Source organism: Alosa sapidissima, chromosome 2 (assembly GCF_018492685.1).
Source record: "Alosa sapidissima isolate fAloSap1 chromosome 2, fAloSap1.pri, whole genome shotgun sequence".
Lineage (NCBI taxonomy): Eukaryota > Metazoa > Chordata > Actinopteri > Clupeiformes > Clupeidae > Alosa > Alosa sapidissima.
This window is the reverse complement of record NC_055958.1, coordinates 21109663-21136071: the sequence shown is the minus strand read 5'-3', so window position 1 is coordinate 21136071 and position 26409 is coordinate 21109663. Positions and strand designations below refer to the sequence as shown.

Below are 26409 nucleotides of genomic sequence, written 5' to 3'. Positions count from 1 at the left end.
TAGGTAAAGCAACTTCCTGACTATAAACATGCCAAGTTTCAAAGGTCTCAGAGCTTGTGTAATTGATCTGCACTAATTTATATGCCTTAACTCCAACACGGACAGGCTATATTTTAGTCCTTTTTTGGTTTTGGGGTGTATAAAAATATCTGTTAATTTAACAATCTTGGCAGTAAAATATTTTTAGCCAAGAACCCATTTCATATATGGGAGACCTTAGAGATGAGGAAAAACATTGTTGGGTTTAGTTCTACCTCCGGTAGGGGTATCTCAAAAACTAAAGCCCTTTCTGACCATTTGTCACTAGCCTATATGTCTAAATAGCAGCGTGTTCTGTGAAGGTGTTGCGGATCGGAATAGTCAGCGAATCAACAATCAGAGAAAACTGCGCTGAGAACGATAGGCAGATATTAGACCATACCTGCTGTTGGTCTAAAGACATGTTTATGCCTTAAACTCGTTCTCTGTCATTTAGAAACAATGCTGTGGCCTAGTCTAATCATCAACAAAAAATGAACGGATTGCAAAAAAAAAAAAAAATGGATTTGCCGTGACAATTCTTGCGTGAACGTGAGATTGGTGCTGAAAACGTACGTCACGCCAGATGCGTGAGAGTTGGCAATCCTGGCAAAAGTGTGTACGTTATAACACCCACATCCCCCACGCTTGCTACGCGCCTGTCAACTGTTTCCAAAAACTGTTTTGCATTTTATATTAATATACAGTATGTTTTGCATTTTCATGCACTGGTAATTTCCTCGAAATTACATTGTCTAGTTAGAATCAGCTGGCAAATATTCTTGATAAGGTTCCAGGGAAGACGGAGGGAAAAAAGATCGGTTTGGTACGTGTGAACTAGGCCTTAGAGAATGATAGGAACAGATTAGGTGTGACTTCTGGGGCGCCAAATGTAACATGCCTTATTTCGTGGACAGAATGACTTTCGTGTGACGAAATACATATATTCATTACGAAACCATGTTACATCATAACGCCTTTTGTCCACGGAATGCACAAATTGGTTTGCATTGTGTCCACGAAACACTGAAGAGAGCACATCATTTCGTGGACGAAATTGACTGGTGGCCTTTTCCTTTCGTGGACATAATGCTGAATGCAGTATTCACTGTCGTAGACTAAATGTTTGGTCAAAAGTAATTCTGTCTACGTAAATACGGAATGCACCTACACACATCATTCTGTGCATCCTATTTCAATTTCGTCTACAGAAGTATTGTGTTGTGTTACAGAAGGCATTCCGTCCACGCAATAGTAACTTAACAACTTAAGAAATGCATTCAGTGATTCAAGTATGCAAACTTGAGCTGTGTATGCAAAGACACAGAATTCAGAGTTCACACATTTTTTTAATAAAATATACTTTTGGGACTCCCTGCTAATACTTTTGGGAATGCAAACATTTTTTTATTAGTATTATTTAATTTTACACTGATATGGCATGATGACGATATAAACACAGCTAACAATGGTATTAAATTGCAATAGCCTGATTAAATGTAATAAAATATTCAACTAAGGTAGACTGCTGTTGTTCACAGCACTAAGCTATTTATGGTTACTAGTGTTAATTTTGTCACCTATTTTTAATTTAGTCTTAGTCTTAGTCTTGTGACGAAATGTCCTTTTTAGTCTTAGTCATATTTAGTCATTCAAATATCATTTTTGTTAGTCAAGTTTTAGTCGACTAAAAGTCTTGTCATTTTAGTCTAGTTTTAGTCAAAAGAAAACTAAAGGTATCTTAGTCTTAGTCAGTTTTAGTCAACACATTTTAGTCTTTTTTTTTATAACAAATTATTTCTGATTACCATTTGAGTCAAATAGTGTTTCACACATCTCAATTTTCAAACAATATTGTGTGTCCACAGGGTTACTCGTCTGTTATAATTACTCATTCAGATTTTTTGTCAGTCAGTATGTTTACATGCACAGGTAAGTCGAGCTACAGTTATAGCTCGGCTGGGATTTGACCATAGACAGTAAAAGATTTGACTGGACCACTGTCATATTCGTAGACCAGTGTTTCTCAAAGTGTGGTCCGGGGATCACTGGTGGTCCGCAAGCTATCCCAAGTAGTCCGCGAGCAGACGTGGTAAAATATAATATAGATAAGTTGTTTGCAATATTGAACCAACTTGTACGTAAAATCAGTTCTGCAACACTGTCTATGTAAGATATGCCAGTTTAAATCATACAGTATGAATCCACACAATAAGCAAAGTGCAAAGACAATAAGCAAGGTGGTTCAGTGAGGGTTAGTTAAGTGGTCCTGAAACTGAAAAAGTTTGAGAAACACTGTCATAGGCCAAAGTATTAATGTTTTACTCCGCCTCGCTAGATGGCGATATGCGCCCAAACACAACACATTCCCCAAACAGACTCTCCATCTTAGCCATAGCTAACTTGCTAGGGAACTTTCCATATTAGCTTACTTGCTAGCAAACTTTGCATCATCAGTCTAACTAGTTAAATAGTTGACATTACATGATGAACATTTTCGTATGGACATTCTGGGGGATGTTAATTTGTATGAGAGAAGCTTCAACTTCTGGGTATGTAGCATTGTGGCATAAAGCTTAGGTAGTTAGCTTGCTAACTCTGGCAGAAATTGCAGTGTTCTTGTTCCATGTAGTTTCGTGTTGCAGCCACAGGGTTGTAGCAACAGCACGTAGACTAGCCTACAGGAAAGCTGAACGTATGAACTCATTCGGAATATTTTGAAAACATAACAGCTAGATATTGTCTTCTCATTTTGTAGACGAAAATGAAGAGAGATTTTATCTTAGTTTTTATTTCATGCAAAACATTTAAGTCTCGTCTTTTTTTGTCAACAATAATGCATCTTAAGATAGTCTTAGTCAGTGTTTCAGGACATTACTGCCGTCTCGTCATCGTCTCGTCTTAGTCATGAAAAAAAAGGTCGTTGACGAACATATTTCCTCTCGTCTCGTCTGACGAAATTAACACTAATGGTTACTGATATAGAACTACTCCGAGTTTCTGGCCCTCTCTTGGAGCCAGGCATAGTGAGCTGGCCCTTGGAAGAAAAAGTTTGTGGACCACTGCAGTAGGCAGTCAATATAATAGTGCAAAAGTCAGGCCAATAAATGGCTGAGGTAGTTCTGTTTGACCTAAGTATGCAAGTGATGTAAGAGCAGCAGAAGTGTAAGAGCAGCAGAAGTGTGTTCAGAAGTGTTTTCAGGACAACAGGACAACAACAACAAGTTGCAAAGTGTGCAAGTGTACAAGTGGAGTAGTGCAAGTGGAGTAGTACAAGGCATCCATTGTGGGTCCAAAGTCCAGGATGTTATGTAGCTGAGGGTGGAGGGGGGAGAGAGTTCAGCATCCTAACAGCCTGGTGTATGAAGCTGTTGGTGAGTCTGGTGCGGGAGCACAGGCTTCTGTACCTTTTCCCAGAGGGCAGTGGATGAAATAAATTGTGAATGGGGTGACTTGCATCACTCACAATTGTGGTCGCCTTGCGGGTGAGGTGGGAGGTGTAAATGACCTTCAGGGAGGGGAGTGAAGCACCAATAATCCTTCCAGCTGTGGAAGTAGGCATACAATTAGGCCTATTGTGCGCGCACTCCAGCGAGACGATATAAACTAGGCCTACTGTTAGGCCTACAACAAGTCGCGATTTATTAGGCTATCCAATCCCTATACTGTTTTCATGAACATTACAGGAATCCACTTCATTCATTGTTTTAAAGGGACACCAGGCAACGTTTTCGTATTAATTAATCATCTTCGTAAGTCGGTATATGGTTAAATGACTCATTACGGGGCGAATGAAGGCTCTCTCGCCCGCCCCTACTGCCTGTAGGAAGAATATCCCACTTGCAAGTTCGGTGTATCCTACCCGCCGACCGAAGCAGGATCAGTTTACAGCACAGAGGCAGGCTAACGAAACGCTAGAGATTGTTGCAAACATGTGTATAATGGCAGAGCCGGCGAAGAAGCAGCGAAAACCCTTGACGGAAGACGCAAAGAAAAGGAAAAGAGCTTCAGACCGAGCGAGGGGGAGTTTCGTAGAGAAAAAGCATCAGGCTTGCCTGGTGTGCCTTTAAATATTGTTGCTTAGCCCACGAGTTTGTCAGTTTCACTTGCACAGACACGCATAGACTTTGAATGAGCACTCTACCACCTAGGCTAATGTTATGTAAGGGATAATGTATAGAACGCCGGTCATTATGGGGAAAATAAGTCCCGACAGGGCGAACCGGACCCCGACGCGCCAGCGGAGGGGTCTTGTTTTGCCCTGAAGGGACTTATTTTCCCATGATGACCGGCGTTCTATACATTATCCCGCTTATTATACGGCTACTTGCCAAAACGAAAAAATAAACTCCATGATATGTCTCAACACTCATTTGTTACCGTTTCGTCGTGGCTTTTGCTGAGAAACAAATAGTTCGCAACACACGCTGAACTTGAATCAAACATTCTTTAGAACACAGCTGATCAACCGTCTGCTTTCACTTTTGAATGAAGTTCCAAGCACAAACTCCGTTGCCATTGACAGCGGTCATTCTTGTTTTCAGAGGTCCTTTCCCAAGAAATAATGACCGCTAGAACTTTCGGAAATCCCATTCAAGTCAATGGAGCATTCTACTTGCATTGTGAAGAGCCGTATAATAAGCCTCTATATTTGATGAATTAAGAAGTAGGCCTATGCATTGATCAGGGAAACATTTAGTTTCTTTTTCTTTCGGTTAACGGTTCCAGGAGTTGTGCCGCAAAATTAACAGACAGAAGCACCGGGCGTAGACCTAATCTAGCCTAAATTCACCCGCTTTGAACGTTATCACTCGATTGAATGGGCGTTATCACTCGTAATCAGCCTCATAGTTATGGGTTAGAAGGGGCCATCTACACCTTCTAGCAGGTTCAGAAGGCTGTTATCATCTATTCATGGTTGATACTCCGATACGAACACATTAGGATCCCAGAATCTATCACGTGACACACGCAACCACAAGAAAGCGGAAACGCTGCATAGAGCGAGCCATGGAGAAAGTTAGCGACGTCAATTTTGTAAATAGCCTAATAATTGTGTTGTTTTTTGTTGTTTCGAACAAAATATAGGCCTACTTATCTGACCAACACTCCTTCATAATGTACAAAGCCTAGAATCGCGCAAATTTAGTGCAATTTCTCAGTACAATTCAAAGGCTTGTAAGTAAAAGTCGTGGACAAATACGTGATTAGGTAAATAAATCATTGCTGACACGTTATAACCACTAGGGCACTAGAGCAAGGGGGTATTCCATCAACCTCGCTAATGAAGGCGGCGCTTAACAGAAATAGCCTGGCTTGAACTAGCGTAGACTTTCACTTGGGGCTGAAGCCGTTCCATTAACTCAGGTTAGCGCATCTTGGCCTTGTTTATTCAAGCGAGGTTTAGTTCAGCTTTATCTCTGCTCGTGCACGAGGTAGAAAAGTAGACCAAAACAGCAGATTGACGAAAAGACGATATGTCGTAAAATTAAGACAATACTAGATGATTTCTGTTCGATAGGCAAGCGCCATCTACAGGATTTTCATCGAAAGTCATCAAATTTAACATCGAGAGAAAAAAATAGATTGCCTACAGAAATTGGAGAATAATGAAAGCATACATTTAAAACAACAATGCTAATGGTTTGAAATCAATTGCGAGTTTGATTGGCTTCACTCTTGAACACATAGACTAGCTATAGCCTACAGTCTATGCTTGAACAAAACGAGTGAATGAATAAATAGTAGGCTATAAACTCAAAAACAACTTTGCCATATATTCAAAACTATCTATAGACTATGTTCTTATATTAAAAGAGTTCACTCCACATTATTGTCTAGGTGTAGGTGGTCATAAAATAAATTAGTATCGACATAATAGCCTATTGTCTCCCATAAGTCCCAAAGTGTTTGAAATAAAATTATCTGAAATGCAATGGCTTTCGATTCAATTTATGCCTAGTTTTTGATCTGTGTAGCACATAGTTGATTTGACATTCATGAACAATCGTCGACACATGAAGCAGTTTTAATTATTAGCTGCCTAGGCTACAGAATAGGCCTAATTGTCCTTTGGCTTGCATCAGATATAATATAGCCCACTGGCAAAGCTGTCACTGAACAGCCTACCAAATGTGCATGACCCTTTATCAGCAGTAGACATATGTCTTTCATCAAAAATTATAACTAAAAATGCCATCATCAAGGTGATAAACAATGTAGCCTTAATACTTCGTATGGGAAGCGAACCTGCGAACACGCAAGAATGTAAATCCTTTCAGATGCCGTCTCGCTGCACGTTACACCACCACTGTTCGTAAAGGACGCAGAGTAGCATGATTCCTAGAACCACACGCATGTGAAGTTAAAACATTTTTAATCGTATAATCTTCATACATTCTTTGGAGCTAGTGAATGTGTAAACCCATGCTTGGTGCACTGTCGGTAAAAAACATTTCTATAGGCCTAGGCTACTTCTATTTTTGAAGTTGTAGGCTACAGGTGAGGGCACAGTTTGACGGAACCATCTTTTTGGACTCGTTTTCCGACTGATTGTTTTTTTTTTTTTTGCAACACAGCTTAATTTAGCTTTAAAGTTAACCTGCTACGGAGCAGGTTAGTTCTGTGGCATAAATTCCCATGGTTACCAAACTGGGATTCACGTTAACCTCGTTAATGGAATGGAATTCTCACTAAAATTAGCGAGACTTATCGAAATAAGCCAGGTTTGGCCTTTAGCGAGGTTGATGGAATACCCCCCAAGTGTTCTATGAATAGAAGTATCATATGCAAATTAGTACTCTGTGTCAGCTTGTTTTACTGGTCAAATGTTGACAACATCCAAAAACTGTTTATCAGACTTATTTGAATAATTTCATCATCCAGTAGGATTTGAAGCATACATTATTTATTCTGGTGATCAAATCTAAATTTTAGTTTAAGTAAATGTTTTGTTTGGTTATGACATCCATTGGGTACCTGTCTCAGTCAACAATACTCGTGCCATTCAAAAGCTTCGGGGAAACTCGATGACCCCTGCCCTATATCGCCACTAGGAGGCAGTAAAGGCTTAACTCTATGGTCGAGGTGGTGGGAGGCGAGCTGGAATGATCCCATTAGCAGGCTTTATGGCAAGTCCACTTGCTGTGAAGAGTTCATGTGCTCAACACCTGCATGCAAACTGCAAATAGCCTCACATATCACAACCATCATTCAGCATACATTTGATCAAAGCTCACAATTTTTGAGAGAATGATAAAAGACCCAAAAAGATAGAAAAAAGTGATAATACACTTCAAGTTTATATGTGGTAAATTACTGTTTTGTATACAGCACACTACTGGACTGAGGCTCTGAGGTTTTCCATCAGTAAAAGATAATGTTTGTATATACTACCACTGACATTGTATGCCAACTCAGCCATGAACAAAATTAACATGGCCGGTAATAAAACACAGCAAAGACACAGGCAACAAACACAAATGAGGCTGTGGTGGACACTTAGTGGTCAGTGCAATTTTCTGTGTCCTACTTTGGAGAGAAGCTCTGGAGTGAATGCTTCATCTGTCAGCCAGCTCATCAATAAATCATTCTTATTACATCTAAGAGGTGCATTCTCCTTGGAGTGTAGCATGGACTCTGAATCATGAAGACGAAGCTATGACAGTCTGCTCTGATTGAGTTCCAGTATAGAATCATGGGGAGGGGGGGCAACTGTAAGTTGTTACTAACAAATATAAATATTTAGACATGTGTAGAAGATTACTTGTCAGAATTGCCTAGGGTGTGGCTGCAGCGTTATTGCCTAGTAATCACCCATCGTCCAAAAACAATAGTCATCTTCAAAAATACTATAATAAATAATGAATGATATTGTCACAATAAATAACGACTGATAAATCAGTATATTATCTAAGGACCTAGAATCCATTTTTACACACACACACACACACACACACACACACACACACACACCTTAACAACACTGAACTAAATGACGAGAGTCATCCTTATATTTTCTGCTGGACTTCTTGCTTGGACGGGGAGGTTGGTCCTCAGCATCACGTGGCCGAAGCTAGCATCCTTGTAGATGCCAGCAAGCAGCTGGAAGGTGGAGAGAGCCTTCACTATGGATCATTGCGGCTGCAGCTCTGCCTGACCACACCGCCACCGACTCATTCCGCTCAAACAACACTCCAAACGCACAGGTAAGCAAGCTAACACGAGATCAGAAAGCGAGGCGTGGAAGCCGTGATGTAAGATGCACACACTAAGATGGGGAATGGACGCGTGTCTCGGCACTGCACAGAAGGATACAGCCATCAAGTTCCCTAGCATGGATACTGGTGCGAGGAGGCGCTCCCTCCTTTCAAGACCCTCATAGCGGAAATGTGTGTCAGAGTGGAAGGCAGGAACTAGAAACATGAGCATTGTTGTAAGGATGGTTTACAGACTCGCCAAGGTCCACTTTCGATACCTACTAGAACGCCCGAACCGCGCGTAAGGTTCGTGCATTAATGCACAGATCTGGAGATGTGTGGATAATATGCTTACAGGAAATCGGAAGCAGGTGAAGCATGCTTAGCTGCGGGGGAGTTTTTGTCTATTCATTATGAATGATGTATCAGTATCTTTACTAGATTCTGCAACACGATGCAATTACTTACAATCGTTAAGGAAGCAACGATGGACAAAAAATCTAAACGATACATGGTGCGCCTGTCTCATGTTGGGTAGAAACAAAGGACTGCCGATTTTGAATAAAACCACATTGTAGCCTTCATGCCTGTGGGGGTTGACTGTAGAGCCGTCCTAAACGGATTAATAGCTGCAAATAGAATGCATATAGTTTTGCAAGCGTGAGTTTGATAGTGCGTTGACAGCTGGCTAATTTCCTTTCGGTGCCTTGTCAAACTCAACTGTCATCTGCACACATGCAGAAGGCAAATTATTTTGGCGACGTAGGTGAGCCTAGAGGGGTATTATGTAGGCTACATTAGGTAGCTTGCCATGTTTTATGTTTTCAGAACATCTGTATTAATGACTAGTCACTGTCTATATCTGTCACTGTCATTTCATGGAGCATGGCAGAGAAAGCTGTATGCTGATAGTCACTAGGTCATATGAAAGGGAAAGGGTGTTAATGTGTGGATCATATGATTTCTCAAGATTGACAACATTCATTCACAGGGATATGACAATGTGCATCAATTGTCAATCACAGCTGACATCTTATTTGATGTGCCAACCAGACATGCTCTCTCAAGTGTCTAGTGTGTCTAGGTCCACAGCTGATGACCACTTACATTGTGTCTACTACCCACACATTGGCTAAATATAGATCCATACATCACCAGCTGGGACTTTATGATGCCTGGGCTATCTCGGTTGAAAATGACCCAGACAGATCTTTCATGTGGACTGGCCGCCAGTCCGTTATTGTAGTATGGGTTTAAACTGGGAGGAACTGTAGTATCGGTTTAAACCGTGAGGAACTGTAGTTTGGGTTTAAACTGGGAGGTTTTCTAAGCATGATAGTGGACCCACATAGCTGGTCTTTCATTCACATTTTCACTCTGTGGCTCATGCTTTATACACTAATCCATTCAGCCTATGATGCCATTGGCTATGGAAGCATGTTCATAAATGCTTCATGTTACCAACTGTTACCAACTTCACATCAGTTTGTCCACTTGGGCCACCTGCAGTGGTAGACCAAACCTGGAGCACTAGAAGATCGAAGAGAGCACAGCCTTTGCACTTGTCTTCAAATTCCAGGTCATGCAGCATGTGCCTTTCTGTTGCCCAGCCACATGGCCTCTTACAACAACCCAGAGGCCCTCCACACAGATCAGGCCTGCAGAGACGGATGTTTGCCCATAAATACAATCAGAAGAGATATCAGAAAAGCATATTAAAACAACAGAGAATTCGGATGTCTCCTCCCAAGCACAGGAAGTGTAGCATGCCGCAGCCTCCAGCTCTACATGGCCTGCTGTGTTGCAGTACAAAACATTTTTAGATCATACTACAGAGCAGATCGAGGTATAGGTATACAGTTAAGAACAAAATTATTCATACCCCTGGCAAATATTGATTTAATGTTGATTTTCTTTTTATCAATATGTTTGTTCTGACTGAAAATGACACTGCCACATGCCAAAAGGTTGCAAGACAATGTGGTAGAAACATGGAATCAGAAAAACTTCTTTTATGAAAAATGGTGTGTCTAAAATTATTCATACTTTTCATCTTTTTAAATAATTAATGGAAAAATCTTCATTTGCCATCACAGCTCTCAAAATGGTTCTTATAATACCTACCAAGCCTCTCCACGTCTCCACAATGATTCTAGACAGCATCTTTTTAGCAGCAATCCAGGTTTTTAGACAGGAATGATGATTTGCCATCACTCTGGCCTTGTTCTCACTTTTCTGACAGGTTGAGGACTGGACTCTGGCTGGGCCACTCTAAAATGTTGATATTGTTCTCTGTTAACCATTTCTTGCCTTTTTTGGCTGTATATTTTGGATCATTGTGTGGTTTAATGGTCCAAAGGAGCCTATTGGGGCAGTTCTCTCGGCAGACTGTCTGATATTTTCCCTTCAAACATTTTAATGTAGCCCCTTGTTTTAGTTTTACCATTTACTTTGAGAAGTCCCGCGCCACACTCTTCCCGTGGGAGTGCAGCCTCTACTTGAATGAGCCTGTGCCAAAGTTTGTAATTGTACTATTAGTGAAATAGACATATTAGTTAATTCATTGGTGACATTTTAGAACCACTATGCCTTGTATTTGAAACCTTGTGATACTCTTAGTGAATTACTCTGAGTAGCTTCTGAATCCAACTGTAGATTACTGTGGAAGTACTTTGTTAAACCATTTCATCCTGCACAGCGATTTAATTCATGAAGTCTCTCAACTTTGTGCGTTGTGTGTGTCTGTTTGCTGCAGTAGTATGATGCATTTTGTCCCCTCTGGACAAACTATTTCAATCTTGTGTGCCACAATTAATATGATATACACTTCACACCTGACCTACATGTCTTTTAGGATAGTTAGGTTTGGCATTCAGGATCCGAAAGTCTGAGTCTACCTTGTACCTGAGCATTTCCAGATTATGAATAGTGAATGAAATTAATGCTGTGTGTTATGAACAAAGATGTAAAGTAACTAACTAGAAATACGTAAGTACAGTACTAAAGTATGAATGGGGAGTATCTGTACTTTACTTCTGTTTTTATTTTCTTCCTACTTATACTTTTACTTCACTACATTTTTTTAAATTAAATGTATAGTTTTAACTCCACTACATTTTCATTAACAGCATTAAGTAGAAAGTAGACAAATAATGTACAAATGAAAACAAAAGCCACAATTTCCATTCAGCATGTTAGATATTTGCAACCCCAATATTGTATAACCTGATGTCACCAGGGGACACAGCAATGAATGCAGACATAGTGACAGAGTTAAGGTCTAGCAAATATAGCTAAGACATATCACACCAAGGCCTATGTAGGCTGTTGTAAAGAGCTGAATTAAATTAAAATTATAACTGCTTGCTTTTCATTAATAGCATTTTTGGTGACCTGGGAGGGGAGTACTATCATACACACACACACACACCTGCACACAAACACACACACACACACACACACCTCCATCATCACTCATCCCCACCCAGACAGAGCTGCTGCCACAGAGGTGACTTGTGGAGCAGAGACGCTGCCGTCTGCAGGTCTCCGGGTCCTGTGTGGTTGTCACACCTGTCATGAGAGCACACAGGAGCGCTTAGGGACTCCGGCAGACAGGAAACATGATGCCCGCAGGCATCGGGAACTCTTTTGTTCTGGGAGAGTGTGCACTTTGGTTTGATATGGGCTTAATTAAGTGCCAGGCATTGCTGGAGTACGATTACAGGAGCAACGATGTTATGATGTTCAGACTCATATGCATTTACGACTGCGTCTGTATTTATATGTGAGTGTCTGTGTAAAGTGTGTGTGTTAGCTCTTACAACATGTTGTCCCCTTAATTACTTAAGTGCTGCACACACACTAGTGACACATTTAGAACTGTGGTCCATGGAGGAATGTGAATCATGTCAGTAATGTGCTTTCCTCTCTCAGTAAACCATTACACCCTCACGGTGTATGATATGAAATTAGACTAAACAACAGCTCAGACTTAACTGTGACAGGGAGGCACTGTTTTGAGAGGCATTGTACCTTAATAGTGCCTTCTGTTTGGCATCTATCATCCTTTGGCTAACTTATATTATAAGTTAGCCAAAGGATGTTTTCATCTGATGTATACATTTCATCAATCTCATACAATTTCACACACACACACACACAAATACCACACATTCCATCTTCATTCTACACAAGACTGCTTCAAAGCTTCACTGAGCCTGTGATAGGGAGCGGGAGAGCGTTTGATTTGTGTTTGTGGTTGGGTTAAGGTGGAGGTGGGGAGGAGGGGGGTCAAAGCTGCTGAAGGGGAGGAGGGGCTACAGTGGACATCTCAGATACATTCTCCGCTGGTCAATAACAAGGAGGAAGCTCTTGTCTATTGGAAAACAATAAGGTATGTGTCTCAAGCTCATTAAGGGGTTAAAGTGCTCTGCATGGCTTAAAAGCTCCTGAAAGCTATAGGGAGTTGGAGACTAGATAGGCTTGTGCCGTAAGTAGCCATGGAAGTGCATGCAGGAAGCCCTGGCCATCAGGGTAACGATGGACCAGGGGATTCCAGTGCAGGGGAATGTACGCGGCACCACTGATGCAGCCTACATTATTGGGTCTTCCTTTGCCCTGGCTGTGTGAGGCGGAATGCTTCCCTGTCATTCAGAGCAGTAATGAGGTCCTCAGTGTGAGTGGGCAGCCTCGCAGCCTAAGTCAGAGTGGATCCTCAAGGACACTCGCGGGGTGGAGATTTGTGTTGTGTTTACAGCATGGACGCGCATTTTATTTCACGCAAGCCTCTGCTCACCGCCTCGGTCCCTCTTTTAAGTCATTATGGGAGCGTGTCCTTGTGTTAATGTGTCTGGCCACTAGTGTAAAAGAGCCATTAGTGGTAAGAGATTGACCTATGGGGTGGAGGGCAGGGCGATGATTTAAAGCGAGCTTGGACGTGACCCTCATGTGCCGAGGCTACTGTGGAATATCTGTGGCTGCAGCTGTGACAGGTCATGACTCAAAGCGGCCATTTCTACAACTCCTACTCTTGCATCTACAGCTGCTGTGTGCTTATTCAGTGCTATGATTGTGAAGTGATGTGAGTATTCTCTGGTACTACTATTACTACTCTGGTACTATTCTGGTAGTTAATGTTACCCAGAGCTCCTCTCATTGCTGAAGGACATAAATCTGTCTGTGTGTGTGTGTGAGAGAGAGAGAGAAAGAGAGCTTGTGTATGTATGAGCCATGATGGACTATGCAGATGCTGACTCTGCTAAATATGCTGACTATGTAGCACATTCAAATCTAAGGCAGAATGATACTAAGCCCTTCTATTGATTATGTTATAGATTTTTGGCAGGAAAAACAATCAAATACGACATCAAGACTTCCTGTTATCCAATAGCCTACACTGTGTGTCATTATAGACTTTTTTTACTTTTCACAAGAAGCAGAGTTCTAGTTAACTGAGTTCTTTGAAGATTTATTGAGTGGAGGTGGAAGTGGATAATATCCGACAGTCCAAGGAAGCAGCTGTTACTCTTTCCAATTACTCATGTCATCTCTGCTGCTGTCAGTCTGTTTCAAAGGGCACAGTCCTGTCTCAAGGCCACCAGCCCCACACACTGAGGCTAACCAAGATGCCACCACTCTCTGGCTCATGCCCCTGGAGTGGGTCCTAGGGAGGAGGGGCGATTAGTTTTGGGCCTGCCCTCTCTCCCACTGCCCTGGGCCTAATTGCAGAGCAGCCATGCCTGGCATGTGTGCATGGATGAGGGGCACCTGTTGCTTTCCCAGGCGAGCGCCAGCCAGCCCAGTCTGTTTTGGCAACGTTGGGATTATTAAGTGTTCCCAGGATGCCTTGTGTGTGTAGTGCTGCATTAATAGCAGTTTTCCACTCAGACATGGGCTAATTGCAGAGGCCAAATGAATCATCTTGAAGAATAGCGGGCCTATAAATACACACAGGCAGACAATATCCAGTGACATCATGAATGTCGCCAAAAAATGCCTATAAAGAACTGTTTTTCCCATGAAGGGCTGAACAATTCTATTTCATATGTAAATGAGTTCCAGTACCCAGAAATGTAAAGCTAAATTAAACTTCAATGTCAGTGTATTACCCATTTTTATGTGCAAATTTAAATTGCATTCACTGTTAAATAATACATTTGTTTGCAAAAGTATGTAATATACAATGTTTCCCGCAATTTGGTTTGTGGCTGTGTTGGAGGGAAGGTTTAGGAAGTTCCAATGTCCGATCTGCTGCAGTGGTTGTTTGGTTTATTCGTGGCTACAAATGAAAGGCGGATTGTTCCTGTATGATGCTGATTGCACTCTGAATGAAAAACAGTCATGGAACAGAGTGATTCTGTCTCTCTTTCCCATCAGTCCCTCCCCCTGCAGAAATTGAGACGAAAAAGGCTCATAAAATGGCACGATGCGTGGCTCATCCCAGCACTGGCATTGGCACGGCGCGGGTTTTCCTTGCAGCAGCAGCCCCCTGAGCTGCGGTTAACAGCGAGCCTGAGATGGAGGAGTGAGTCACCGGGCCCTTGATCAGTGCTGTTTGTGACGAGGCTGAGGCAGAAGCCGCGCTAAGCGCTCCCACTGTCACTAGCAAAGCAGCCATCACACCCCTGAATCACGCAGACTGGCCTCTGCTATTATGGCCACAGCTGCTCTCTGCTCTGTCCTGTGGTCCTCTTTTTAATGATGGCAAGTCAGTTGCAGAGTGGTGGATCCCAGAGGTGGATGAGTAACATGTGTGTGTATGTCTCCTCATGAGGCGGTTCAAATTGGCTTGATTTGTCCCGAGATGTGCTTGCTCATCCTGTGAGGTGTTTTTTTATTTATGTATTATTTATTTCTGTGCGCCTGGCCTAATCTTCTCCCTGTTATAATCCTTCCTCATGTTGTATTGGATCAGAGAGAGAGAGAGAGAGATAGCAAGAGTGGCCTTTGCTTTCCCTGGAGGCTTAGAGCTGCAGATTTGTCAGGTGCTCTGTGATCTGCCGGTGCCGGATCAGATCCTGCTGGTGAACACCTGGTCAGGTAGCGCTGCTCAGCTCCAGGAGACAGGCCTCATCTGCCTCACAGCATCACAGAGGCTCCATTGTGTTGTACTGTATCCACTAGCAGCGTTTCAAGGCAGTAGGTCTTTGGGTTTTGGGTACTCTCTTTTTTTCCTTCGCAAACCTTTTTTTTTTTTGCATCTGGGAAGCTTCCACCCAATCCTTTCAAGGTCAGTGGATTTAGAGCAGGAGATAAAAAATTGAGAGTGCCTGCCAGAATGTAGCTGTCTAAAAATGGGTCCTAAGCAAATCCAGGCTGACTCAGCATGGGAGAAACTGCTCAGTTAGTCCTCATTTCTTCCCCCACTCAGGGGCCCTTTTAATACAGGGAGCATTGGCCATTCACAAGGTTTAAAACTGCAGCCTCGGCATTGGGAGTCAAGTACTTCAACTGCAATGCCAAACAACCCAGGCTTCTTATCTTGGTCATGGGTCTAGTGCAGGATTGAGGTTTGTTTTGTTGCCTTTTTAAAATGGTTGACCTCCCTTCCATTCACCACTGTTAATCTTGCTCAATCTGGGTCATGGAGCCACTATAGCAGGAGTGTATTCTCCCTCTCAGCAAAGGCTCTCAGTTAAGAGTGTGCATTACACTACAGCAAGCCAAATGAGCACGGCTGCTCACCTTACTTTTATAAAGCTCAGTACTAAGAGACTAAGAGACTTCACCGGTTTGCTGGTCTGCTTCTAGTAGAGGTCAGCAATATGGAGTGGGTAGGAATAGGCTAGGTACCGTGGTGCTCACCTGTTCATCTGCCCTCTCCGTTTGTGTGTTCCTGCAGGTTATGCCACCCCACAGGTTGACTGGAAGTCCAACAGTGAAAGAGAAGGGCTGATCCCCCTACCCCTGAGCTCCCACCGCCGCGCCCCTCACGGTCCCCATGGCCACAGGAGGCCATGCCCCCGAGACAGACGTGTTGATCAACCTGCATCAGGTAAAGACACAGCACAACAACGCAACGCAACGCAACACAACACAACACCCCTAACCCCTCCCCCAGCCTCACTTTCAGCTCAGGCATCAGCTAGTGCATTTTCTGCCACACCATCACACTGTTCATTTAAGAAGCCAGAAAGGGGAAAATGTGTGTGTGTGTTTATTTCCCGTCATGATTTATTGAAGGGAGAGGATGGAAGTGCATACTGCATACTGCATATTGTTTTGAAGAGGTGAACTCTGTTATTGGGGCTAAGTGATCCTCAGGAGCAGCCCGTGTGATTGTGCACTCAGAGGGTGACAGTGTTCATGTTGATAAAGTAAAATGACTTAAATATACTTAATTAGGCACCATGGCCATGCTGTCGCCCGGGCAACAGCCAAGTGGAGACCAGTGTCTAAGGTGGTCGAGTCACATGTTCTGAGGCACAGAAGGAGAGCGAGTGATAGAGAAAAAATAGAAAATAGAGATAGAGAGAGGGGGAAAAGACAATGTGAGAGAGAAAAAGAGAGTGAGTGAGAGAGAGAAGAAGGAAGCCATGCAGAGAACAGTGCCATCTGCCATAGTAACTTCATAGCTCTGTTCTCTGGGTGCAGTCATATGTGTGTGGGAATACTGCAGACTACATATGTGTTTACAGATGTCATTAGAATCTGTCAGGGGTAACATGAATCAGTTTGTCTAATGGTTGGAAAACAAGATGCTATTGGCTTAACAGATTTGGCCACATTTGGAAGCATATTTTGTGTCAGGTAAGCACATTTTCATCAAACGGTGGTTGTGGTCAGTGCCATGTTTTAGATGCTTATGGATATGGCAAAATCAGTTTAATAAAGGATTTGATTTTAAGTGTTAAGCTCCGATTTAGTATCTGGTAGCGCGCAATTACTTTTCCTTGAAATCTTAAACTATATTTGATATTCTGAGTTATGAGCAGCTGTATCCCCTGTCCCCATCCCCTGTATTGTAATGAAGAATGCAATCCAGTGTATCAATGCACGAGACAGAAAGTGAATGTCCTTTAATGGGCTGGGGGAAATCGGAGAGCAGAGGGCTCTTACTCACTGGAGTGTGCGCTTCTTGGTGGTTGTGTTAGTTACTGTAGGAACTTATGTAAGAGTGTAAATGACACTACCACAAAGGCCTTGGTTTGTCCAATGTGGGAGATGTCCTGGCCTGTTAGGTCTGGGCGATGTCCAGCATGGGCACCATGTCCATGTCCCTCTGCTCTTGGCCCTGACCCAGGCTTAATGGAGCTGCTGATCCATGGCTATGAGATACGCTGGCACTGAGATAGCCATGAGAAGACCAGGCCCTTCTGCACTGACTAGGTTTGGTGAGGTTTAGTTTGCTGAGATGAAGATCTTATTCTCTACCAAAGACACTACTGGCCATGAAAAGAAACATTGTGGAACAGCACAAAATGGGTGATTGCCCTTTGCCTCTAGCCTTCAGCCCTTATTTTAGCTTTCTGATGTGCTTTGAACTTTCTGGCATCTTTGTAAGCACTAAAAGCACTCAGACTGACCTTTATAAGAAAAACTGGAGCTCGGCTGAAACACGTAATTGTATCTCTTGACAGCATTTTCTGACAAATATGAAAGATATTTCCTCCTTGTGTTTAAAAAGAGGATTTCAGTTGGTTAGACAGGTAGAATATATGGATGAGGAGGTTTTGATTTAATGCATCAGTCATAACCCAAGACTGAACATTTGCCAATAGGCTAATGCACCCAGTATAGCTAACCTTAGCTGAGCCATTTCTGCAATTATGCTTAATTAACTGAAGAAGCCAAAATCATGATTAAGATTTGTAATCAAAAATATTTTATCTGTAATGCAGCAACATTTGCATGCGTTTAAAATATCTTGGGAAAATCATCAAAAGTGCTGTTACTAAATATGTTTTCAAAGCTGAGGGGGAAATATAGTTGATATAGCATTACAAATAGCTAATATAGTTTGAAACGCCCAGTATGCTTTTCAAGGTCTAGTAATGAGAAAAGGCAAACATTTCTGATAACATCACAGATAGTTTAGTAACATTAGTGAAAGACGTTCATCTAAGGAATGTGTTTGTGTGTGTGTGTGTGTGTGTGTTTGTGTGTGTTGCGTAGATTGTAGTTTTATACTAAATTGTGCACATCTGTTTTTTAAATACCTCCACAAGTAAAATAGTGAATTTATTTCAGGCTCTCTGTAGTTTGTTGGGGCCTGGTTGCTGGTGATGAATTTATTAATGATGAATGAAGCAACTAAAGTAGGCTGTTTTCCACACTGAGCGCAACAGAAAGAGTCAGCTGATGAGGGACTTGCCTTCATCCCCCATATTGATGTCACTCTTTCTTTGGAAATGAATGGGGTTTTGCCTCTCTTACAGTGGTGAGAAGTGCATGGAGGATCAGTATGCCATCAAATCACCATGTCTCTGATTAATATGAGGGAATAAAGAGTCTAGAAAGCTGCCTGGCCCTGAGCTGGCCACTAACTTAAACGGAACAAATTCCTCGAACCTGTTTGTTTCTTGGGCTGGGGCTGGAGTCGAGACACTACACACATACTTTCATTCCATGCTGATCATAAAAGATGCTACTGGGCCTGTCATATTCTGAGTATAGCTATGTAGGGCTTACTCTATAGGCTTAGGCAAAGAATTAATTATCTCACTATAGATCATATTATTGAGGTGAGGGGATCTCCTAAAGGTTGTGTAAACATTTTGGACAATATTAGATTTGTGAGAAGAGTTATAGTCTGAAGTCTGCTCTGGTCAGTCACCCATGTTGGTTTATTTTAGGAGGCTTTTCAGGAGGCTGCTGTGTGGAACAGGTCAAGTGATTAGGCCAAAGATAAAAATGTGTTGTGATTAATTTGCTGTGGGTATTACAGAGGACAATAGATACTGTTGAAAAAGAGATTATTCAAATCTCTCAAATTATGCAGATCAAGCACAGACAGATGTCTTCTTATGAAAAATAGTTATTTCTACTTTCAAAGACTTCCTTCAAAGCCTGATTTTTAAGCTTGGTGAGAGTAAAATTCAAAACCAAGTTAAAATTGGATTATTACCAATTTACACTTCTCTGTCTGTTTCCTTCACAGCTGATTACACACAGGAATGTACTTATAAAATGTCAGACCAATTAAGACTCAACAAATTGTAATGCAATTAGCCAGAGGGACAAATTTTAACTAAAATAAAAGTGTTCTGTGATCTGCTATCACACATCACACTCAGGGCCAGATGTACGTACATTTGCGAACGTAGCATTATCAGCGTCATGGACAAACCGCAGATTGCGAACGCTGTCAGACCCAAGTTTCCATCGTATTTATCAAACTAGTGTAAACTGCGCCTTTCTCTGCCTTTCTCCGCCCATAAACGCAATTTATGAACGTTCACATTTGAACGGCAGAGCCTACATACAAGTGCTGTTGAATGAAGTTAACTGATGACAACATTAAAAAGAATCAAACGTTTAGTGATCATGATATAATACCATACAGTACATGATAAGATGTCAACAAGCAGGGAGATAATGAAGATCAGTACTTTTACTCAAACTACTTGTGCATGTAGGCTATGGAAAATTGGTCAAATCTAGCAAGTAGGAAAGTTTAAGTGAATGACGTGAAAGTGAAATTAGACATTCGAAAGGCCAACGAAAGTTATGGTTGCTTTTGATAGTACTAACTTACAAAACTGGTGCTCTAAATAGCGATTCTGTTGTCTTTGAAATTCTCTTATTGACTCATTGAACTGCAATTTGGATTAACACCTGCTTTTACAAGGCGGAAGTATTTAGGCACAGAATAGACGTGCGCTTTCAGGAGCAGTCTTTGTACATACCGCAGGATACATAATTAGGCGCTCTTTACGCTTCTCTTCCCATCTTTTTATGCTAAACTCCCACTTTCCCCTAGCCTGGGTGCCATTCCGAACTAACTTTCCCCTGGATCCTCCCATGAATCAATATGCATGACACGAATAACGCAATTAGCCATTTTCAGCTCCCGCGACAGGCAGTTTGCGCTTTTACATCATTGCGGCCTGTTTGTACATACCTCGCAATGATTTTACACGCACATTGCGAAACAAATACGCCTGAAGTGGGCGCAAAAGCGTTAGTACATCTGGCCCTCAGAAACAAAGGAAGGAACCTATGACAGTCACATCCTTGGCTGGGTTAACTTCTGCTTTTAAGAGCCATTCCAAGCCATTTTAATGGCCGGATCGTGATGTCCAACATACAAGTACAACATAGTTTAGGAAAAAAACAATGGCAAAAAAGCAGTGTAGGCGTACTATGGCACAAAAACATAGATGCTTTTTAGGGAGAAGTGAATAGACATGCACATGAGTGAAAGGTTTGGTTCAAGTTGACCAAAAGCATTGCTAGACAATCCCCTAAACTGAATGTGTCAGATGAGATTACAATGTAAGAAGATGCCAGTATTGCCATAGGTTCTGGATAAAGATCTTCAGAAGTGCTTTTACAAGGAATAAACTGTAGTGCTTCTTTTGTTCTTCTGAACAATTACATCTGTTACATAATTGTAGCTTGTCAAAGATTATTTAAAATGCCGCATCCTTTCAAACTGTTATATTTTTGATTGGGGTATATGATTTTGAGCCTGTAAAAATGGGTTTTGATCATTTAAAGGAGTCATGCCATACACGTTTCACAGCAAGGTTTTTTTTCAAAATAGAAAATGCCTTGGCTTGTCTCTTATGATGTTCTAGCATGCTCTGAAAACCCTATAGGAAAAAAAAATATGGCTGTGCTTTAACATTAAAAAATACAATTTAAAATTATCAATTATCTTTTTGGGCAATTTAATTTTTTAAAGTAACGGCTCAAGTTCAGGCACTGGTAGGCCTACTATTTTATCGGTTTAGCATTGGAATTGGATAAAACCCAAACAATATCCAACCCTGTAAAAATCCAACCCTACCCTCCACATGTGCTGCGAGTCCCAGCCACTGTAGTTGTTTTCAGTTTGTCACTGTGCTATCTCTTATCGGCTTTGATGGCTTTCCGTAGGTCGTACCTGGATATTTTTGTATAGATCCTCTAAATGTGGTACGTTCTCTCAGCCTCAAGCAAATTTGGCTGTTAATCCATGGCTTCTGGTTGGGATAAGCACATAGTTTGCATTGGAATACAGTTATCCATGCAGAAGATGGCATAGCCTTTATTTAGGCCTATATGTAAATGTCCAAACTTGCATAACATGAGATACATGTAGATATCCAAATACATATTAAATTTAATAACCTAAATGGAACACATTTGTAACTTATGAGCTAGGTCATAAAATGTAAAAATGTACAGCTTACATCTTTGCTAAAGTGTTCAACCTTTCAGCAGACACTCTGACACTCACTGCTGTGCAGCTTGTGGGAGCAGGAAAGGTCAGCTCTATTTTTAACAGAAATGAAAGTTTTCAGAGGAAAAAACTGGTTATTTCCCTAATTTACATGGCTTTCTACTCAGGAGTATTCTGGGAACAAACTTTAGACATTTTAGTGCAGTCAGTGCTTCCAGAACCCCAACTGAACTGAACAGATGAGTGAATGTTTAGCTTAGTATTGGTTCAACGGGAGAGAGGGAACATGTCCATATAGTACTTTGCATAGTGTAAGGCTACTGGTGACTGTATCTGTAGATGTCACAGGGAAAGGGTGCAGAAAGCATAATGATGCATATAACACACGAGCAGCAGGGATCCGTTTGCAAGGTTATTATAAGTAATGTTTATATCCAAATATCCAAAAAGTGTATTTGGTGTACTATTTTACTTAGATTTTCTGGTAACGCTTTAGAATAACATGTGCTTATTAGGTATTAACAGTGCATAATAAGCAGTTAACAATTTATTACTAACAGTTAGTTAACTGTTGTTATCCTTTAATAACATTAACTAATGGTTAACATGCCGCTTGTAAGTGTTAATAAGCAGCCTTTTAAGTGACTTACAAGCATATTTGTTAACAGCTAACATGCAGCTTGTAAGTGTTAACAAGCAGCTTGTTAATGCTTGTTAATGTTGTATAAGACAAAGAGGTGGATAACTATTATATGCTATATAACGCTTATAAGACCTTTCTTATTTATTTGTAGTAAATTTTGCAGCCCCCCAATCTAAAGCGAGGACCATGTAGCCTATAGCTCCACAAGCCCAACCTTCTATCTCTACTGCATCTATCTGTCTAGCTTGGTTTAGCTGTGCGAAATGCACCTTCAAAATTGCTGCAGTGAGCAGGAATTGAACCCTGGTCTCCTGAGTCATAGAGTGATTTGCTACTAACTGAGCTAAACTAGGCTACTTTACTGTAACAGTATTGATGAAATTGTTCATTTTGTTCACAGCTATGCGCTGACAAGTGACTAGCAGTTGAGGAGCTTTGCTTAAACTTAATATACTGTTGCAAGTTCACTTGAGTATAAACTATCCATTTTAAAGAAATTACACTTCTCCATTTAAAATGTTACCTTAGATAGGCGGCTAGCTAATTCGCTAGCAACTGGACAGTAACTGACAGTAGCATGGTCTGATATTAAGTTATTTTGTTTACAAATTTTCCCCAAAAACCCTCAACAAATCCAGAAAGACATAATGACCAATTTTTGGTAAAATTCCACAAGTCTCCCATTGACATTGATGCAGCAACAGACCACAAATGTTCGCCTCTGTTCAAGGCAAAGGTTTCAAATCGATCGCGAACATTCGCCTATGTTTGCGACATTGAACGCACCCACTTGTCGTCTTTAACTCTCGGTTGCTATGTAACCAAACTATAAACAAAGCTGGCATAATATCAAAGATCCTTGATTAACCCCCTCTGATAATATCTTTAGACTGCTGACAAACTGACTGTTCACTGAACAAAGATTATGGAAATTAAACGCCACTTTTTTTTTTTATCAGAAACATATTTGTAAAAGGTATAATGGTATGATCTAGAACATTAACAGAATATAGAATCAAGATGATCATTACATTCAAAGACAGGAACGTGGCTCAGTCAGTAGCACTTCACTCTTTGCCACAGGAGACCGGGGTTCAATTCCTGCTCGCTGCAGCAATTTTGAAGGTGCATTTCTCACAGCTTAAACAAACTAGATAGATGCAGTAGATATATAGAGATAGAAGGTTGGGCTTGTAGAATAGGCTACATGGTCCTCGCTTTAGATTGGGGGGCTGCAAAATGTACTACAAATAGGTAAGAAAGGTCTTATAAGCGTATTAGTTATCCACCTCTTTGTCTTATACACCATTAACAAGCAGCTTGTTAACACTTACAAGCTGCATGTTAACTGTTAACAAATATGCTTGTAAGTAACTTAAAAAGCTGCATGTTAACCGTTAGTTAATGTTATTAAAGGATAACAACAGTTAACTAACTGTTAGTAATGAATTGTTAACTGCTTATTATGCACTGTTAATACATAATAAGCACATGTTATTCTAAAGCGTTACCGATTTTCTTATATTTTACTTATATTGTTTATAAAAACAAATCCCATTTAAGTAATGTTTATGTTGATGAATTTGAACACCAGCCTGAATGCAACTCTTTCTGCATTCTGTTGCAACCGAAAACTAATCTTTGGTCAAAGAGTCAATGGTGTGGTGCAGCGTTTATTTTTCTGCTGTAGTCTAATCAGACTACAAAATGTCAATAGAAGCACACAAAAAAAAATATTGTGTGCATATTTATATCATGGGTGACATAAATTTCCCGCTGACTGAGCATTTAATTCCAGTGGCACAAACTAGACTACATTTCCTTTCAAGGGGTTTAACTTTTGTTAATTTGGAGAATATTCCAGATGAATTGCATTAGCCCATATACCATAGGATTGCTCCTGCTTACTTGCTAACACAGCGATATGTAGGCATAATGCACTGCACCATTCTTCCTAAGGGTAGATCAATCAGACTTGGGCAATGAGTGTTTGAGAGTGGTGTATTCAAATATCCCCTGATAGAGAGTAGTATGTTACTACACCTACTCCAGATTTATTTGTTTACTTGAAATTGAGCAGATTATCATATCACCATGATATTTTGTCATGCTATGCTAGATATTTTGCCATTAAAGAAGCACTATGCAGGTCTGGTTATTCCTTCGCTGTTTGTTGCATTTTCACTACACAGCTCCCCCTGTAGCTTCGGTAGCAAGTGACTGCTACGCTAAACCCCAACTAGCTAGCGAGCTAGCCATCAAGAAACCAAGCTAAACACATACAGGGCTCACAATAAAACGGTCGAGCCAGGGGCGGACCTGCCATTAGGCATGGTCAGGCAATTGCCTGGGGCCTTGGCCACCAGGGGGCCTCGTCATCCCCGTATCGTATTTCGTTTTTTTTTTTTTTTTTAAATGATCACCGCATCCAAACAATATATTCTAATCCATAATAAAGATTGAAAAAAATATATTTTGCCTCATGATTGCTCATAAACTCATCATAAAATCAAATGACTGCAGGTCCGCTTCCTGTCACCATAGACCTCTCCGGAATAAGTCCCGCCTCCGAAACAGCCGTGTCCACCCAACTTCCGGGCGTCAAATGTCTATGGGAAATAACATGGCGTTTCGAAATATCATACCTGTCAAAACATCTGTAGGTGGCGAAGTAGAAAAAAATGGTGGGCCTATTGGCCTACACACTTCTGCCATCTAGTTTCCACTGGATTTTTTGATTGTCGGTGCCGTTTTTTGATTATCAGTAAGAAGCACTAAGCTAACGCACACTTCGGACACCGCGACTCCCCGGGTCAAGGTTGCATAGCAACGGCAATGTTTCATAGTTTGTCTTCACCAAAATGGAGTTTGTGGCACCAGAGCCCGTCTACGGAGGTGGCACTAACCCTGCATGAAATCGTCATGTTTGATAGGTTGTTAATACATTCTGAAAATGTTACTGTTCTGATCAAGGTCATGATCATGCAAAATAAAGCTATCGACTCAATACGACTCTGCCTCTGATTCCTAGTCTGCTTATCATTATCTGTTTTTTGTGAAAAGAAAAAAAAAATCTTGTCTCGTCATGTCTTTAGTGTCTGTCGGCAATTTCTTTCTTTTTCAAATATCTCAATAACAGCCTAGCCTGGGTTTTCCCATGCTGCCTTACGCGCGCGATTTAATTCACGCTGCTAGGCAGCCTGGGTTCCATGGAGCAAATTTTCGCCTCAGTTAGGGGACCAATCACAGAACGGAGGAAGGGCAGCAATACGATGACGACACACCAAAGCCGTTATGAGCTACGTACAGACGCATTTGATAGACATTCGTAGTGCCCAATAAACAGCTCTGGGCATTGTAAACCACGTTTCAAATACGAGAAAATGAATGTCTAGTTCCCCGACCCCATCTCAATGAGATGAGGTCTGATGTTAGCCAGGCTAATAACAGCCAATAAACTCTCAGCACAGTCAAACCAAAGTTAAGTCGTGTTGAAAACAGGCTGAACCTTGCAAACGATTTACTTTTATAGACCACTGAAATCACGCGTGAATCCCACGTGAAAATGACCATCACGTTAGGTTGTGACTGGTTGTGAGCGAGATCTAACGCCCTCCTCCGCCCGCGTACATCTAGGGTGACCAGATAAGTTTGGCCGAAATTCGGGACGCTTTTTTTTTTTTGGGGGGGGGGGGGGTGTTGTAGGCCTACATAGACTATTATAAAAGATAATGAATTTTCAAACCTGTACCAAAACACATTTTTATTCAAACATCAAGTCTGCCTCACAATACAGTCATTTTGAAAAAAAAAAAAAATTACTGCGTAATTTTTTTTGCACACATGACGCCATGTTATTTCCCATAGACATTTGACGACCGGAAGTTGGGTAGACACGGATGTTTTGGAGGCGGGACTTATTCCGGAGAGGTAGCAGCAACTAGCTAGTCTGAACGAGGTCTTGGTGAGGTGTGGAGTTGAGCGATTGACAGCAGCCATGTAAAGTTTCCAGAGTGGAAGTGATAAAAAGAAAAAGATAAAGGTAGAAGGAAGAATTTAGAAAGAAATTGCCTAAATTAACCAACTTATTCCAGTCGAAGAATTCTTCCACGGAAGAAAGTAATTTGGATAGTGATGCAACAACATCTGCAACATCTGCTGAGCTGGGTGGTGTAGCTAATGCTAGCTGCAGCAGCATTGCCACCGATGCACCACCACCGGCA

At 41.4% G+C, this 26409-nt stretch overlaps 1 protein-coding gene across 1 annotated transcript in view; it reads left to right on the top strand.

Moving 5' to 3' along the window:
- Positions 1-26409, top strand: part of slc4a3 (solute carrier family 4 member 3) — an 82866-nt gene that overhangs the window by 18659 nt on the left and 37798 nt on the right. Inside the window, exons 6-7 of the mRNA XM_042065396.1 lie at positions 8065-8225; positions 16057-16209. Coding sequence (XP_041921330.1) covers positions 16156-16209 — 54 coding nt within the window. The 5' untranslated portion in view covers positions 8065-8225; positions 16057-16155. The remainder of the gene's footprint in view (positions 1-8064; positions 8226-16056; positions 16210-26409) is intronic.